This window comes from Nicotiana sylvestris, chromosome 5 (assembly GCF_000393655.2).
Source record: "Nicotiana sylvestris chromosome 5, ASM39365v2, whole genome shotgun sequence".
In the NCBI taxonomy this organism is placed as follows: domain Eukaryota; kingdom Viridiplantae; phylum Streptophyta; class Magnoliopsida; order Solanales; family Solanaceae; genus Nicotiana; species Nicotiana sylvestris.
The window spans coordinates 159,230,955-159,245,711 of NC_091061.1; the positions used below are offsets into that span (position 1 = coordinate 159,230,955).

General features: G+C 37.6%; 1 protein-coding gene across 1 annotated transcript; it reads right to left on the bottom strand.

The window, feature by feature from the left end:
* Positions 1-13,526: 13,526 nt before the first annotated feature.
* LOC138869560 (uncharacterized) lies at positions 13,527-14,288 on the bottom strand. Its single transcript, XM_070147187.1, has one exon. The coding sequence runs from the start codon at positions 14,286-14,288 to the stop codon at positions 13,527-13,529; it is 762 nt and encodes a 253-aa protein (XP_070003288.1).
* Between the last annotated feature and the right edge of the window lie 469 nt (positions 14,289-14,757).

Here is a 14,757-nt window from a genome sequence, read left to right on the forward strand (position 1 = left end):
TAGCGGCTAGGGAGTTAATTGTTTATTTTTTGGAAAATCCAATGCCCAAATACCGTCGAACTCTGCTGAAATTTTGTGAAAATAATAATAAAAATGTTGTATTAATTTGTTTTACTAAAAGCAAAGGAAAAATAGAAAAAAAAATGTTGTTCTGTCTCGTTTTCAAAAATAGAAAAAATAAAATAGTTTGTTCTCTTATGGGAAAAGAAAAAGAGTCTTGATTTTTGTTTCAAAATAGTTTATTTGCCAACGGAAGCGAAAATATGTTATTTTTTTTAATAGTTTTTTTTTATTTTATTCATTTATTTTGCTTGAAATGCTAAAAATTAAAAAAAAAGAGTTGTGTTTTAAAATAGTTTGTTTAATGTCCCGAACTACGCGAGTTTGATTCTCACCGGATGTGAGATACGTAGGCAACCCTCATCGGGTCCAACCCCACCTTTTGCTAAAATAGCCAAAAAAACAAACAAATAAATAAAAAAACATGTCAAAATTTTAATTCTGTCATAAGAAGTCTGGTGACGTTGTTTTGTCAAAACATAGCCGAATGTTCCCGAAAGGGACGCCGGAAGGCTGACTTTGCATAAATAGCCACCTTTGGGTCATTTTTTAAGATTTGGTCCAGTTGACCCACACAGCCTTAAAAATCTTCGTCCCCGAGACGTTGAAAGGTCGTGTTTGCAATATTGAGTTTTCTAATTTGCAAAACGATAAAAAGAGTCATAAATAAGTCAGGTGATGCTGTTTTGTCATAAATAGCCGAATGTTCCCGAAAGGGACGCCGGAAGCCTGACTTTGCATAAACATCCACCTTTTGGGTCATGTTTAGGATTTTTGGTCCAGTTGACCCACACAGCCTTAAAAATCTTCGTCTCCGAGGCGCTGAAGGGCCGTGTTTGCAACACCAGGTCTTATTGTAATTTGAAAAAAAAACAAAGAGTCAGCGGTCAGGTGAATACCGTTTGGATTTTTTCCGAGCCAGCTTCGGTCGCGTCTTAAACCGTTATTGCCAAAATAGCCTTAGAGTATCTTTCAGTTGTCGAAAGGCTATTTTCGTAAAAGAACAGACAAGTTTGTTAAAGTGTCATAAAATAATCCTCCCCGGCCTCAAAATTCATGTGAAATTTGGAAGGGGCCACCTTTGCAAAAATAACCGTTTGGTTGCATTTGCCAAACGGAGAAAGGGAGCTGGCCTTTTGTTTTTGAGTGTGTAAAGCTTTTGATTAGAATATGTGGGTTGTTTGATTTTCGAGTTTTTTAAGTCATCCTTAAACCTCTGAAACCCAGTTTGTTTTATTATGAAAATTGATAAAAAAAAATGTTTCATTGTTGTCCGAACTACGCAAGGTCTGATTCATGCGGGGTCATGATACGTAGGCAATCTCCATAAGATTCGACCACAACAACAAAAAAAAAAAAATGAAAAAAAAAAAAAATGAAAAAAAAAATCGAAAAAAAGAAAGAAAAATGAAAAAAAAAAAGATCTTAATAATGAGGACCGACTGAGTCCACTCTAACCTGCTTTGCTTTGAATCACAAAGAAAGTTAAGGTGGTTGGTTTGTGGTAAGCCGGAAATACAAGACCCAGAAGCACACTTTGCGGGGATCAGGCCTGATAACAGAAGCACTCGAATCCTATTGGGACTTGTTGACTAAGGTTGATGATATTGAAGTTGGCAATGGTCTGGACAATACTGATGCGAAGCTCAGTGGCTGAGATGCCAGTTTTGATAAAATGGGAGGACGCTCTGTTCCTTGGTTAGCAAGAGAGAAGCTTTTGGTGGCTTATTTTGTTGTCATTTCTGTTCTCCGGATTATTAAGGTTGTAATTCGGATTTTGTCCTGTGTCAAACCTTCTTATCTTTCCATTTTTGTCATAGCAGATTGTTTAAGTTTTGTCTAGGCTATTTTAGGATTTTATTCTGGTTTGTTTCGTTTGTTTTGTTATTCCAACCATTTCACCGGTAATCTAATGCAAAATCTGGTCTTTTATTATTTCCCGTCATCTTTTGTTTGGTCCTTTTATCATTTTTGTTTAGCGCCGATTCTGGTGACATGACATGCGCACACAGTTTGGGCATGATCTTAAAAGATAATCATAAAACCATTGGGAGGTGATCAGAACATTTAAAAGGAATAAAGATGGTTTGAGATTATTCGGAGTTGAGTCATGTGGAACTGGGGCAAATAAAACATAAAGAAAAACCATAAAATCAAGTGAGAGTATTGCCCAACGGTGCTTTAAAAAGGACAAAAGAAAAAGGCAAATGTATGCATATGGTTATCAAGTCCGGCACAATCAGAAGATGTGGCAAATATTTAATGGTGTTGTTTGTGCTTGACGTGTTTTGAAGACTGGAATGACGAAGGCATTTCGTTATGCTACCTAAACACTTTATCCTTCGTTACCCCTTTTGAGCCTTGTTTATTTTTTTCTTTCATACCCCTCTTTCGGAATCAGTAGCAAAGAGTAGAAACACAAACATAAAAGATAAGAAAAGAAAAAGAAAAAGAAAAAAAAACAAAAAGAAAAAAAAATCAAGAAAACGACAAACGAAAAATGAAAAAAAACAAAAAAACAAAAGAAAGTCAGAAGAAAACAGAGGAATTGGGAACTACGTTCGATTTGATTCCTCAAAGAGGATACGTAGGCGCCTCACGGCTCGGTCATGGTGTAATAAAAATTAAAAAAATAAAAATAAATAATCCCCAAGCAAGAAAGTGGAGCAAGAGTTGCGCTTGTTGTAAGCAAATATGGTTCCGAAGGTTGTAATTTTGAACCCCAAATTTATTTTTGAGCCTTTAATACCCTTTCTTTCTAGCCTATCCAAAACTCACATTACGGTCCAAAGAAAGACCTTCTGATCAGTCTTCAAAAGATGCCAAGTCAGACGAATGAGAGTCTTACCAGTGAATATAACATTCTGTTCCACAGCAGAAAGGACTCTAATCCCCAACAGAAAGAGTCATATCGGCAACACTCCAAATCCCCAACTGTAAAGTGATACAACTGAGAGAGTCTTATCGGTGAAAATCTTCACGGACACCATAAGACGATGAAAGCTGAGAAAAAAAAACCAAAATGAGAGAGGCTTGATAGTGAAAACCCTTTGGGCACTACAAGCCGAATAAGATTAAGAATCAGATGGGGAATCTCCAAGTGAAGATCTGGAGAGACGATTGACGGCGGATGATAGGCCACATGTGCATGTCACGCCCATTAGAGTCGGTATCGGCGTTTGATAGGTTTTTATTTATAGTTTCTTTTGTTAAAGAGTCATCTTTTTCCTTTGTCCTTTATTCGGTTCCCCTTTTGTTTATCTTTCTCCTTTCATAAAAACATTCCCCAGTAGAGTCTGTTTGGTCAGAACCAGTGGGAAATGACTTCAAAATTTGCCATCAGCTTTCCTATTAGGCAAAACCGGATCCGATTAGAACATCCAAATGGTCTAAGTTAGTAAGGAACAAGCGCGAGGCCAGTGTCAAAAAAGATATCCCCGACAAAAGAGAATTGACCAAAGGATTGACGAGTGTCAAGAAGGATACCCTTGCCGAAATCAAAGGTTATAAACCTCAAGGCCAAGGCCTGTGGACAAATCAAGAAGAGCAACGAGCATGATTTGGGAAATTCATGCGAGACTAAAAGGTCGGGAAAATGACAGTTTCCGAACTATGCCACAAAAGAAGAGGGATATTCCCAGCAGAAAGGGATCATTCCCAGCAAATAATATCATCCCCGCAAGTTTTTGGAACGCAGAGCAGGGAAGGAGAAAGGGAAAAGCCCTCCCAGTAGGAGTATCATGACCAACCACCGCGTTTTAAACTAACAAATTTTGTTTGATTTGAAACAGGTAAAGGAAATGGCATTGATGACAGAAATGCATGCCACAAGGGATATTATCAAACTGGGGCAGAAAATTTTCCTTTCATTTAGAAAATTTTTCTGAAAGTCAGATACCCAGTTGGGGAAGAATAAAGATAGCACCAGTCTCAAGGGAAGTGGTCTTTGAACCAGTTTTACCCCCAGCATAACAAGTTTTAATAAATGAAGTTGTTCCCCAGCGGACAGAACAAAAGGATGAAACTTGTGCTCGGAAAAAGCAAAAGGCCAGTATCATTCCTAGCAGCCTTCAGAAGAGTGAAGCACTAGTTTTGAAGGAATCAAAATCTCCCAACAATGTTATCCTCAACAACGTTATCCCCGGCGGATAACATTTTATCCCCAGCAATGTTGAGAGAGAAAAGATTTGAAGGAAGTGGCTTTGGAGAAAAGGGGAAGAAAGGAGACTCCCCAATAATATTATTCCCTAACAGGTAAGTAAATAATTTTCCAGCAGTGTTATCCCCAGCAGTCTCGGGGAAAGACAACACGAGCTTTTAAAGGGGAAAATCATCCCCAGCAAGGCCACAAATCGGCCACCATTTTAAAAACTGATAAAATTTCTTTGCTTGAGAGTTGAAACAGGAACAAAGCAGCGCAAGGGAAAAAAAAGGAATTACAAAGGTAAGTTTCTCAAACCTTTGATCTTTACATTTTCCTCCTAGGATAAAAGTCCTAATCTGATGAAATTTTCTCCTGAGATATCAAATCTTAGTCCGATGAATCTTTCTCCAAAGTTCGAAAGGAGCTTGATTTATTTTTTAAAAATATTAGAGTTGAAGTCAGGAGCCCGCCTGGAGAATGGAGGCGTTAAAATTTAAGAAATTGTTGAGGTCAGGAGCCTCGCCTGGAGAATGGAGGCTGAATATATTTTGAAAAGTTGAAGAAGTCAGGAGCCCGCCTGGAGAATGGAGGCGTTAAAATTTAAGTTGTTGTTGAAGTCAGGAGCTCCCTTGAAGAACATAATGACGTTTTATTTTAAAAATTGTTGAAATCTTGTCAGCCTAAAGAAAGGAATGACATTTTATTTTCAAAGTTGTTGTTGAAGTCAGGAGCCCGCTTGAAGAGAGGAAAGACGTTTGTTTTTCAAAGTTGTTGTTGAAATCAGGAGCCCGCCTGAAAAGAGGAAAGACGTTTATTTTTCAAAGTTGTTGAAGTCAGGAGCCCCGCCTGGAGAATGGAGGCTGAATATATTTTGAAAAGTTGAAGAAGTCAGGAGCCCGCCTGGAGAATGGAGGCGTTAAAATTTAAGTTGCTGTTGAAGTCATGAGTCCCCCTGAAGAACAGAATGGCGTTTTATTTTAAAAATTGTTGAAATCTCGCCAGCCTAAATAAAGGAATGACATTTTATTTTCAAAGTTGTTGTTGAAGTCAGGAGCCCGCCTGAAGAGAGGAAAGGCGTTTGTTTTTCAAAGTTTTTGTTGAAATCAGGAGCCCGCCTGAAGAGAGGAAAGGCGTTTTATTTTTAAAAGTTGTTAAAATCTCGCCAACCTAAAGAAAGGAATGACATTTTATTTTCAAAGTTGTTGTTGAAGTCAGGAGCCCGCCTGAAGAGAGGAAAAGCGTTTATTTTTCAAAGTTGTTGTTGAAATCAGGAGCCCGCCTGAAGAGAGGAAAGACGTTTATTTTTCAAAGCTGTTGAAGTCAGGAGCCCGCCTGAAGAGAGGAAAGGTGTTTTATTTTTAAAAGTTGTTGAAATCTCGCCAGCCTAAAGAAAGGAATGACATTTTATTTTCAAAGTTGTTGTTGAAATTAGGCGTCCACCTGTATAACAAGGGAATACATTTCATGTCTTTACCATTAGGCGCCCACCTGTATAACAAGGGAATACATTTCATGTCTTTACCATTGGGCGCCCACCTGTATAACAAGGGAATACATTTCATGTCTTTATCATTAGGCGCTCACCTGTATAACAAGGGAATATATTTCATGTCTTTACCATTAGGCGCCCACCTGTATAACAAGGTAATACATTTCATGTCTTTACCATTAGGCACCCACCTGTATAACAAGGGAATACATTTCATGTCTTTACCATTAAGCGCCCACCTGTATAACAAGGGAATACATTTCATGTCTTTACCATTAGGCGCCCACCTGTATAACAAAGGAATACATTTCATGTCTTTACCATTAGGCGCCCACCTGTATAACAAGAGAATACATTTCATGTCTTTACCATTAGGCGCCCACCTGCATAACAAGGGAATACATTTCGTGTCTTTACCATTAGGCGCCCACCTGTATAACAAGGGAATACATTTCGTGTCTTTACCATTAGGCGCCCACCTGTATAACAAGGGAATACATTTCATGTCCTTACCACTAGGCGCCCACCAGTATAATGCGGGAATACATTTCTGTTTTTCATTTCATGTCCTAGGTCGCCCACCAGTATAATGCGGGTATACATTTCTGTTTTTCATTTCATGTCCTAGGCGCCCACCAGTATAATACGGGAATACATTTCTGTTTTTCATTTCGTGTTCTAGGTCGCCCACCAGTATAATGCGGGCATACATTTCAGTTTTTCATTTCTAGGTCGCCCACCAGTATAATGCGGGTATACATTTCTGTTTTTCATTTCATGTCCTAGGCGCCCACTAGTATAATACGGGAATACATTTCTGTTTTTCATTTCGTGTTCTAGGTCACCCACCAGTATAATGCGGGCATACATTTCAGTTTTTCATTTCTAGGTCGCCCACCAGTATAATGCGGGTATGCATTTTTGTTTTCATTTCATTTCTAGGTCGCCCACCAGTATAATGCGGGTATGCATTTCTGTTTTCATTTCATGTCCTAGATAACCCACCAGTATAATGCTGGTATACATTTCTGTTTTTCATTTCATGTCCTAGGTCGCCCACCAGTATAATGCAAGTATACATTTCTGTTTTCATTTCATGTCCTAGGCGCCCACCAGTATAATGCGGGAATACATTTCTGTTTTTCATTTCATGTCCTAGGTCGCCCACCAGTATAATGCGGGTATACATTTCTGTTTTTCATTTCATGTCCTAGGTCGCCCACCAGTATAATGCGGGTATACATTTCTGTTTTTCATTTCATGTCCTAGGTCGCCCACCAGTATAATGCGGGTATACATTTCTATTTTTCATTTCATGTCCTAGGCGCCCACCAGTATAATGCGGGAATACATTTTTGTTTTTCATTTCGTGTTCTAGGTCGCCCACCAGTATAATACGGGCATACATTTGAGTTTTTCATTTCTAGGTCGCCCACCAGTATAATGCGGGTATGCATTTCTATTTTCATTTCATTTCTAGGTCGCCCACCAGTATAATGCGGGTATGCATTTCTGTTTTTCATTTCATGTCCTAGGCGCCCACCAGTATAATGCGGGAATATATTTCTGTTTTTCATTTCATGTCCTAGGTGCCCACCAGTACAACGAGGGAATACATTTCATATTTTTGCTTTCAGGCGCCCACCTGTATAACGAGAGGAATACTTTTCAGTCTTATATTGCAGATCTTGAAATCAGCAACCCACCGGAAGGCAGAAGGTTACAACAGGAATTCCCAGCCGGAAATAATAAAAACTCCCCAGCACCGGAAAGTAGAAGGTTGCAACAAAAGGTCCCAGCACAAATTCAAGCGCATGAGTCAAAAGGAAGAAAAGACACGTCTTGAAAGAAGCAGTCTGTGAACATTAAATTATGCCCAGCATAACAAAGCTTGATGAATGAAGCCATATCCCCAGCGGACCGAACAAAATGATGCAAACTGGTGATTCAGGAAAGCAAGAGGCAGGTGTCATCCCCGTCAGTTCTCGGAAGAAAAAAGCACCGGAATCGACGCAAGCCCACAAGAAAGCAAGGCATCAAGAACAAATGAAGAGATCTTGTAATCTGTAGTCTAGCCTAGCTTCTTGTTTTCTTTTAAGCATGGTGTAATAAGGAGGTCAGCAAACAAGTGAAAGTAGCATGCAACAATGGCAACATTGCAGTCCCACGGTAGTCCCAGCTACCAAAACTTCCCGAACTACATTGACCTGATTCCTGTTCAGCCCAGGATATGTAGGAAACCTCTGAAGCAAAGGTTCGGTCAAATCTTTCAAAAAATACTTCACACGGAGTACTCGGATGGGCAAAAATCGCTCACTTTATCTTTGCACGAAAACCCTTCGTGTCTTCGGGCAAAGAGGGGCAGCTGTAAGCACGTGATTTTTGCCCTATGAAGGAATTACTCCCAAAAAATTCAAAATAAAATAATTTTCCTTGGTGTGCAATTTTTTGAATTTTTGTGGTATTTTTTGGATAATTATTCGCATTTGTCTGCGCATGTTTATTTGTTAAATTAATAAAAAATACAAAAATATGTCGCAATTGCATTTAGGATTTAATCCTACAATTGTTAGTAATTAAGTTTGTTTTACAAAAATGAAAATCACAAAAATAGGCATCTTTTGCATTTTTAGCATTTAATGTCCAATTGTACAATTTCATGCTTAATTATTACTTAATTGTGTGTTAATTGTTATTGGGAGTTAATTTGCGCTTTCATAACTTAATTTAGTTCTATATGATAATTTAAGGATTTTTAGAATTTAGTTTTAGGAAAATAAAAGAAGAAAAGAGAGCAAAAATACAAAGAAAATCGGAATGGGGCTCTTATTCAAATTCAAGCCACAAGTCCAAAAAAAAAATACCCAACCTTCCCCATGACCCGGTCCATTTGAAACCGGGTCGACCCGGTCCATAACCCAAATACCCAACACCCCCCTATCTTACATTTTACAAAACAAAAACCCTAAAACCTAAAGACAACCGCCCCGTCCCTCTTCTTCTTCTCCAAAATCCCAAACACCCCAAGCAGCCATGGCTTCCCCCCCGTTGCTGCTACCCTGCTGCCTAACGTCGACCACCCTCACACGACCTCCCCCTCCTCATCTTCTTCATCACATAGCCCAAGCCATGAACGACCCCTCCAAGCTTTAGCTTCGAACAGAACCTCGCCATGAACGACCCCTCCTTCCAGCTCCTCCGTGCTGCTGCTGCTGCGTCGTCTGCTTCTTCAGCTCATGCTGCTGCTGTTTTTTCTCCTCCATGCTGCTTCATCTCCTGCTTCGTCATCACCATGGTCGCCACTGCTTCGTCTCCGACCGCGAACAGCCCAAACGACCACTCAGTTCCATTTCCTCTCGTCCAAACATCTCCTTCTGCTTCTGCTTGTTGCGTATCCTTCACGCACAAAACGACCCCGCTGGTCCTGCCTTCATCTTCGTCGAACTCGAGCCCGAGCTCCCATGGCTGCCCTAGCTGCTCCCTCATCTCCATCACTGCCCAGACGACCTCCAGGCGACGCAGCAGCAACAAATGTTGATACTCCGGAGTTCTGTTGCCGTATGCTTCATCCATTCATGGTCGTCTTCGGCGTCGATGTTATTTTGGCACGATAATTCTTTCCGGGCAGATTTGTTTTGTTCAAGTTTATCGTCGTTCCGCTCCGGTTAGTTGTTTAACCAATTCGTGTTTATCGTTTTTCTTATTTTTTCTTCAGTTTGTTTCATGTTTGTTTTATTTTTCTTGTTTATTTTTAGGTAGAAATTGTTAGTAGTTATAATGTTTTAGTTTTAAGTTGAAGTTCAAGGAATTTTGCCTTTAGTTTGTTCTGTTAATTTTAAAAGGATTTAGTATAGAAGAGTGTTAGTTTAAATCATTTGAATCCGTCATGTTTGTTGTTTAAAATAGATTTAATTCATGTTCATATTTGTTTGAAGTTCGTTTTTAATCCAGTGATTTAATGAGAGTTTATGTTTTGCTTTTTAATTTTTGTTTATTTAGTTTGAATCATGTATCTTTGTTGTATTTTGTTGGATTTAATTTAAAAAATTAATTGATTATTTGAAGTTTAGTGATTTGAATATGTTTATTTGTTTTGTTTAAGCTTAATTCAAGTTTAATTCGAATTTGAATAAAACTTGCTTGTTATTGTTGTTGAATCTTTTCATTTATGTCCATACTTTGTTTGATTGTTCTTGAATCCGAAATTAGTATAAGTTTGATTTTCTTGTTTATTGTTTATCATTTATGATTATTTCTTGAGTTTGTCTCATGATCTTGTTTAAGTTTAATATAGAAATTGTTGGTTGTAATGTTGTTAGATTTAATTTTAAGTTCAAATGATTATTGAATTTAGAAATCTGAATATACTTGTTTGTTGTTGTTGTTGTTGTTGAATCTGAAATCAGGTTTGTTTGTTGTTAAAAATATTGTTCAATCAAAATAATTTTAGTTGTTCTTTGTTGTTCATCATTTAGTTTGAATTTGTTGTTGAAAATTGTTTAGAAATTGGTCATATTTGCTGTATTTTGGTTGAAATTGATTAGGTGAATTGGTTATAGATGATGGGGGTACTTTGGTAATTTGCAGTACGTTCAGGGGTAATATGGTAATTTCAGTAAGGTCGGAGGGGTATTTTTGGAATTAAAATTCCGAACAAATGTTTATTTTGAGTGATCTGTCCATTAAAATTAAATAATTTGTTAATAATATTAAAATAATGTAGGCATGGGGGACAAGACATGATTAGGGGAAGAGAAAAACGGAGGGGGGATAGACAGAAAAGGAGAGAGCTGAATATTGAAGAGTAAGAAAAATTCCGAAAATATTAAGACTTCAAAAAAAAAAATACAAAAAAAAAGAGCTGGAAATTAAAAGAGAGAGTAGTATACACCTTATAAATATTCTGATATACAGGTTCAGAAGTTAAAGGTTAAACATTGATTAGTCTTTCAAATCGAAAAAGATTCCCTTGGCTTCTGTCCGTTGTTTGTTATCGGTGTTTTCGAATTTTTATCTTGATTTCCAAATCTATCACTAGGATTTCTGTGGACTGGATTGCTGGTTAATATTGCTGTTGTTGTGTTACGTACTACGTTGCTGACTTTCTTTTCTTATATTGGCAATACCAGGTACACCACTGTAATTTTGGCATTTTGTAAGCTGAAATGAAGAATGGAATGTTAAATTTCTAATTTAGCTTTTTCTTTTTTATTAATTGTATTTAGGTTATTTTATGTATTATTATTCTGTAAATCGCCGTCGTTTTACATAACTAGACATATTGTAGCGATGTACTAAATAATGCTTTGCTTTAACCTGATTATTAGGTAGTATATATTTAAGCCGGTTTATTATTGATTAAACTGTCTAGTAATTAGAATGAGAAGAAAATAACGTAAAAATGACTTTATGAAATCAGTTTTGGCAAAATTGATTAAGTTCACTATTTATAAGGGTTTTAGTATCGCCAACATTAAATTAATCGAAATCATGTAGCTAAATTTAGTTAAAACATGAATTTAAATTAATTTTGCAAATCAAGTATTAGGACATGATTTGAATTAAAACAAGGTTAGTTAAGGTTAAATTAATTAATTTTTAGAAAATACGAATTAGTAATCAAGATTGTTTCTAATTTTCAGTATTTGTAAATAATTAATTTCAATAGCTCAAGTCATCTAACAATATGATTTTAATCCAGTTATGGGATAATTAGTTTCTTTTAAAAAAAATTATTTTACAATTCCATTGTATTTATAATTAGAATTTTAGTAATATTACTTTCCGTTAATATTTGTTTTAAACCAGTATTTAATATGTTATTTTTAAGTATGTAGAGATTGATTTTATATTTATAGACAAACTTAATAATAATAATAATAAAAAATGTAGTCATTTTAAGATATTCATAAAATAACGGAGGATTTCGCTAAAAAATAAATAAATATAAACAATACAAAAATTTGCAGGGTTCTCCAATCTTATTTATTTATTTATTTTTTAAAAATACTTAGATCCCGGGATGGGCGGTTTAGTAAATTTCACGGTCCTACCTAAAAGTATAACAACGCGTAGTCTTTAGGCGCGTATTTAATAAGGGTATTTTCTTAAATATGGGTGTGCATTTATGTAACCCAAATCCCAATCTTGGCGGAGTCAAAATGCGTCAACAAATCACGTGTACACTAGTTGTGACGTGATTCGAGATGCGTTTTCACGACGTTGCAATTCTTGTATAAAATAATAATAATAACAATAATGATAAAGGCGGGTCAAAGTTAAATTTGCATATAAGTTCTTAATTGTTAATAAAATCAGATAAATAAGCCAAATATAATAGTTGAGCGACCGTGCTAGAACCACGGAACTCGGGAATACCTAATACCTTCTCCCGGGTTGATAGAATTCCTTATCCGGATTTCTGGTTCGCAGACTGTAATATAGAGTCATTCTTTTCCTCAATTCGGGATTAAAATTGGTGACTTGGGACACCCTAAATCTCCCAAGTGGCGACTCTGAAATAAACAAACAAATCCCGTTTCGATTGTCCTTTAATTGGAAAAAACTCCCTCACCCCTCGCGGGGGCGGAAAAAGGAGGTGTGACATTGGAGACCAACAAACTTGAAGGTTTTGCGAACCTAAAGACCTATAGAATCCATGGACTTCAATGCAAATACTTGACATCCTCCTAAAATCAGCCCATTGAAGGTATCAATTTACCATGGAGGGTTGCCCCCTTTAAATCAAATGAGATCAAATTTCAACAGGAGGATGGTATTTCAGCTTGATCTTACATTCCTTCATACTTCATTTGAACAACAATTGGGGCAATATGTATCTTTTGAACTTATGTGACTGAATTTAGAATAAAACTCTAAGCTGCCTACATACCTCGGTGAAGAGGATCAAGTCATACCGTAGTTCAGACTGGGTCATTTTATTTATTTTATGTCCTAACTTTTGTCTAGGACGCCTTTTTCAAAATTTTCAACCTAGCGGACTCTTTTTTTTTTGGCGAGCCGTACACAGTTTAGACTCATACAGGCCAGAAGTGTAGCAACATGCAGTTTAGGCTCATGCGTCAAGGAGCGTTGCAACTTCAAGGATAATACTTTTTTAAAAACTTCCCATTGATACGACTGATTCTCATGCCATCTGCATCAACCAATTTGTAAGCCCCACTTGAGTAAGCTTCATGTACGACATATGGCCCATCCTATTTTAAAGTGAACTTCCCTACAGGTTTATGGGAAGTAATTATGCGTCTTCGTACGGCAATGACTTGATCTCCTACTTGAAAGGATCTCGGGCGAACACTTTTATTAAAGGCGCGAGACAATCGAGCTTGATAACATTCAAGACTATATTGAGCTTCCAACCTCTTCTCATCAAGAGCCTCCAACTCTGCTAATCGAAGTTGAACATTTTCTTCATCAGTGATCCCTTCTTGAATAGCCAGTCATAACGAAGGTATTTGAAGCTCAAGTGGCAAGACGGCTTTGACTCCACAAATGAGTGAATAAAGACTAAAGAGTCACCTGTGTTGGCGTGTGGTGAGTCGTCCTATATGCCCATAGAGCTTCTTCCATACGGTCATTCCAATCGTGTTTGGATTTGGAGATGACTTTCTTTAACAAGTTGCATTGAATTTTGTTGAATGCCTCAGCTAGACCATTGAATCGAAGAGTTACGTTGCTTGAAGCCAAAGAAATCACAAATCTTGTTCATCAACCTATTATCGAATGGCTTTCCATTATCCGTTATTATGTAATGAGGAATGCCAAAGCGATAAATAATGTTTACTCGAATGAAACTTACAACATTTTCCTTCTTTACTTCCTTAAGAGGAACAACTTCAGCCCATTTTGAGAAGTAGTCAGTTGCAGCCAAGATGTATAGGTGCCCACCAGAGGACTTTGGTAGTGGTCCAACAACATCGAATCCCCAAACTTCAAATGGCAGCAATCTTTTACCATCGTTGGCCAATAACATCCCGTCCTTTTTATATGGAAGTGGAGCTTTGGTCCAGACTGGTGTGACCCACATACCCCAGAACGCGCTTCTTGCAAAGATTGGAGTGTTTCATCTTCCCCTAAGCATCGTAAGAGTACTCCCTCGAATGGTCTTCTGTATAAGGTATCTTTGTAGTAAAGGAAGCGAGGTGCACGACGACGAATTTCAATTCTTCTCTGCGAATTTTCTGTAAGTATCTCATAGCACAAGTAGTTGATAATGGGTTGTCTCCATTCTTCTTTCTCGACTTCAGAAATAGCGACAAGATGCTTGAGTTCATTTTCTTCACCTTCAGCCTCATTTGGCGGCGGTACTACCCATTTTTGGCAGACAGTAACTTGCGCTTGATCAGGCAGGGCTAATGACGAAGCTAAGGCAGCTAAAGCATCAACCTTCTTATTTTCTTTCCTTGGCACATGTTGAATAGTCATATCACCGAGCCACCCCATTAACTTTTTAGCGTAATCATGATATGGGTGTAGTTCAGGATTTTTAACCTCGTAACTACCCAACAGCTTATTGACCACTAACTGGGAGTTACCAAAGACTTGCAGTTGCAATTGCTTCATATCAACGACCATTTCAAGCCTAAGTATTAATGCTTGATACTCAGCAACATTGTTGGAACAGAGTTGTGTCAAGGTGAAGGAGTAGGGCAAGACTTCACCTTGGGAGATGACAAATACTACGCTAGCCCCAGCTCCCCCACGATGCACAACACCATCAAATTACATCTTCCATGGAGGTTGAACTTCAACGACCATTGCGTCCTTATCAGGTAGTTCATCAGTTAGCTCCCAATCATCAGGTATCGGATGATCTACCAAGAAGTCTGCCAATGCTTGTCCTTTTACAACCTTTTGAGGGATGTAAAAAACCTCAAATTGTTGAAATTGGAGGTACCATCTCACTATTCGATCACTAAAAATAGGTTTTGACATTACGAACTTGATGAGATTTGCTTTAGAAACAAGACGAACAACATGAGCTTAAAAGTAGTGCTTCAACTATTGAATGGAGAAGACTAGCGCCAAACACAACTTTTCAATT

Bases quoted from the DNA above. Each gene is read 5' to 3' on its own strand.
- LOC138869560 (XM_070147187.1), bottom strand. From the start codon at position 14,288: ATGGTCGTTGATATGAAGCAATTGCAACTGCAAGTCTTTGGTAACTCC.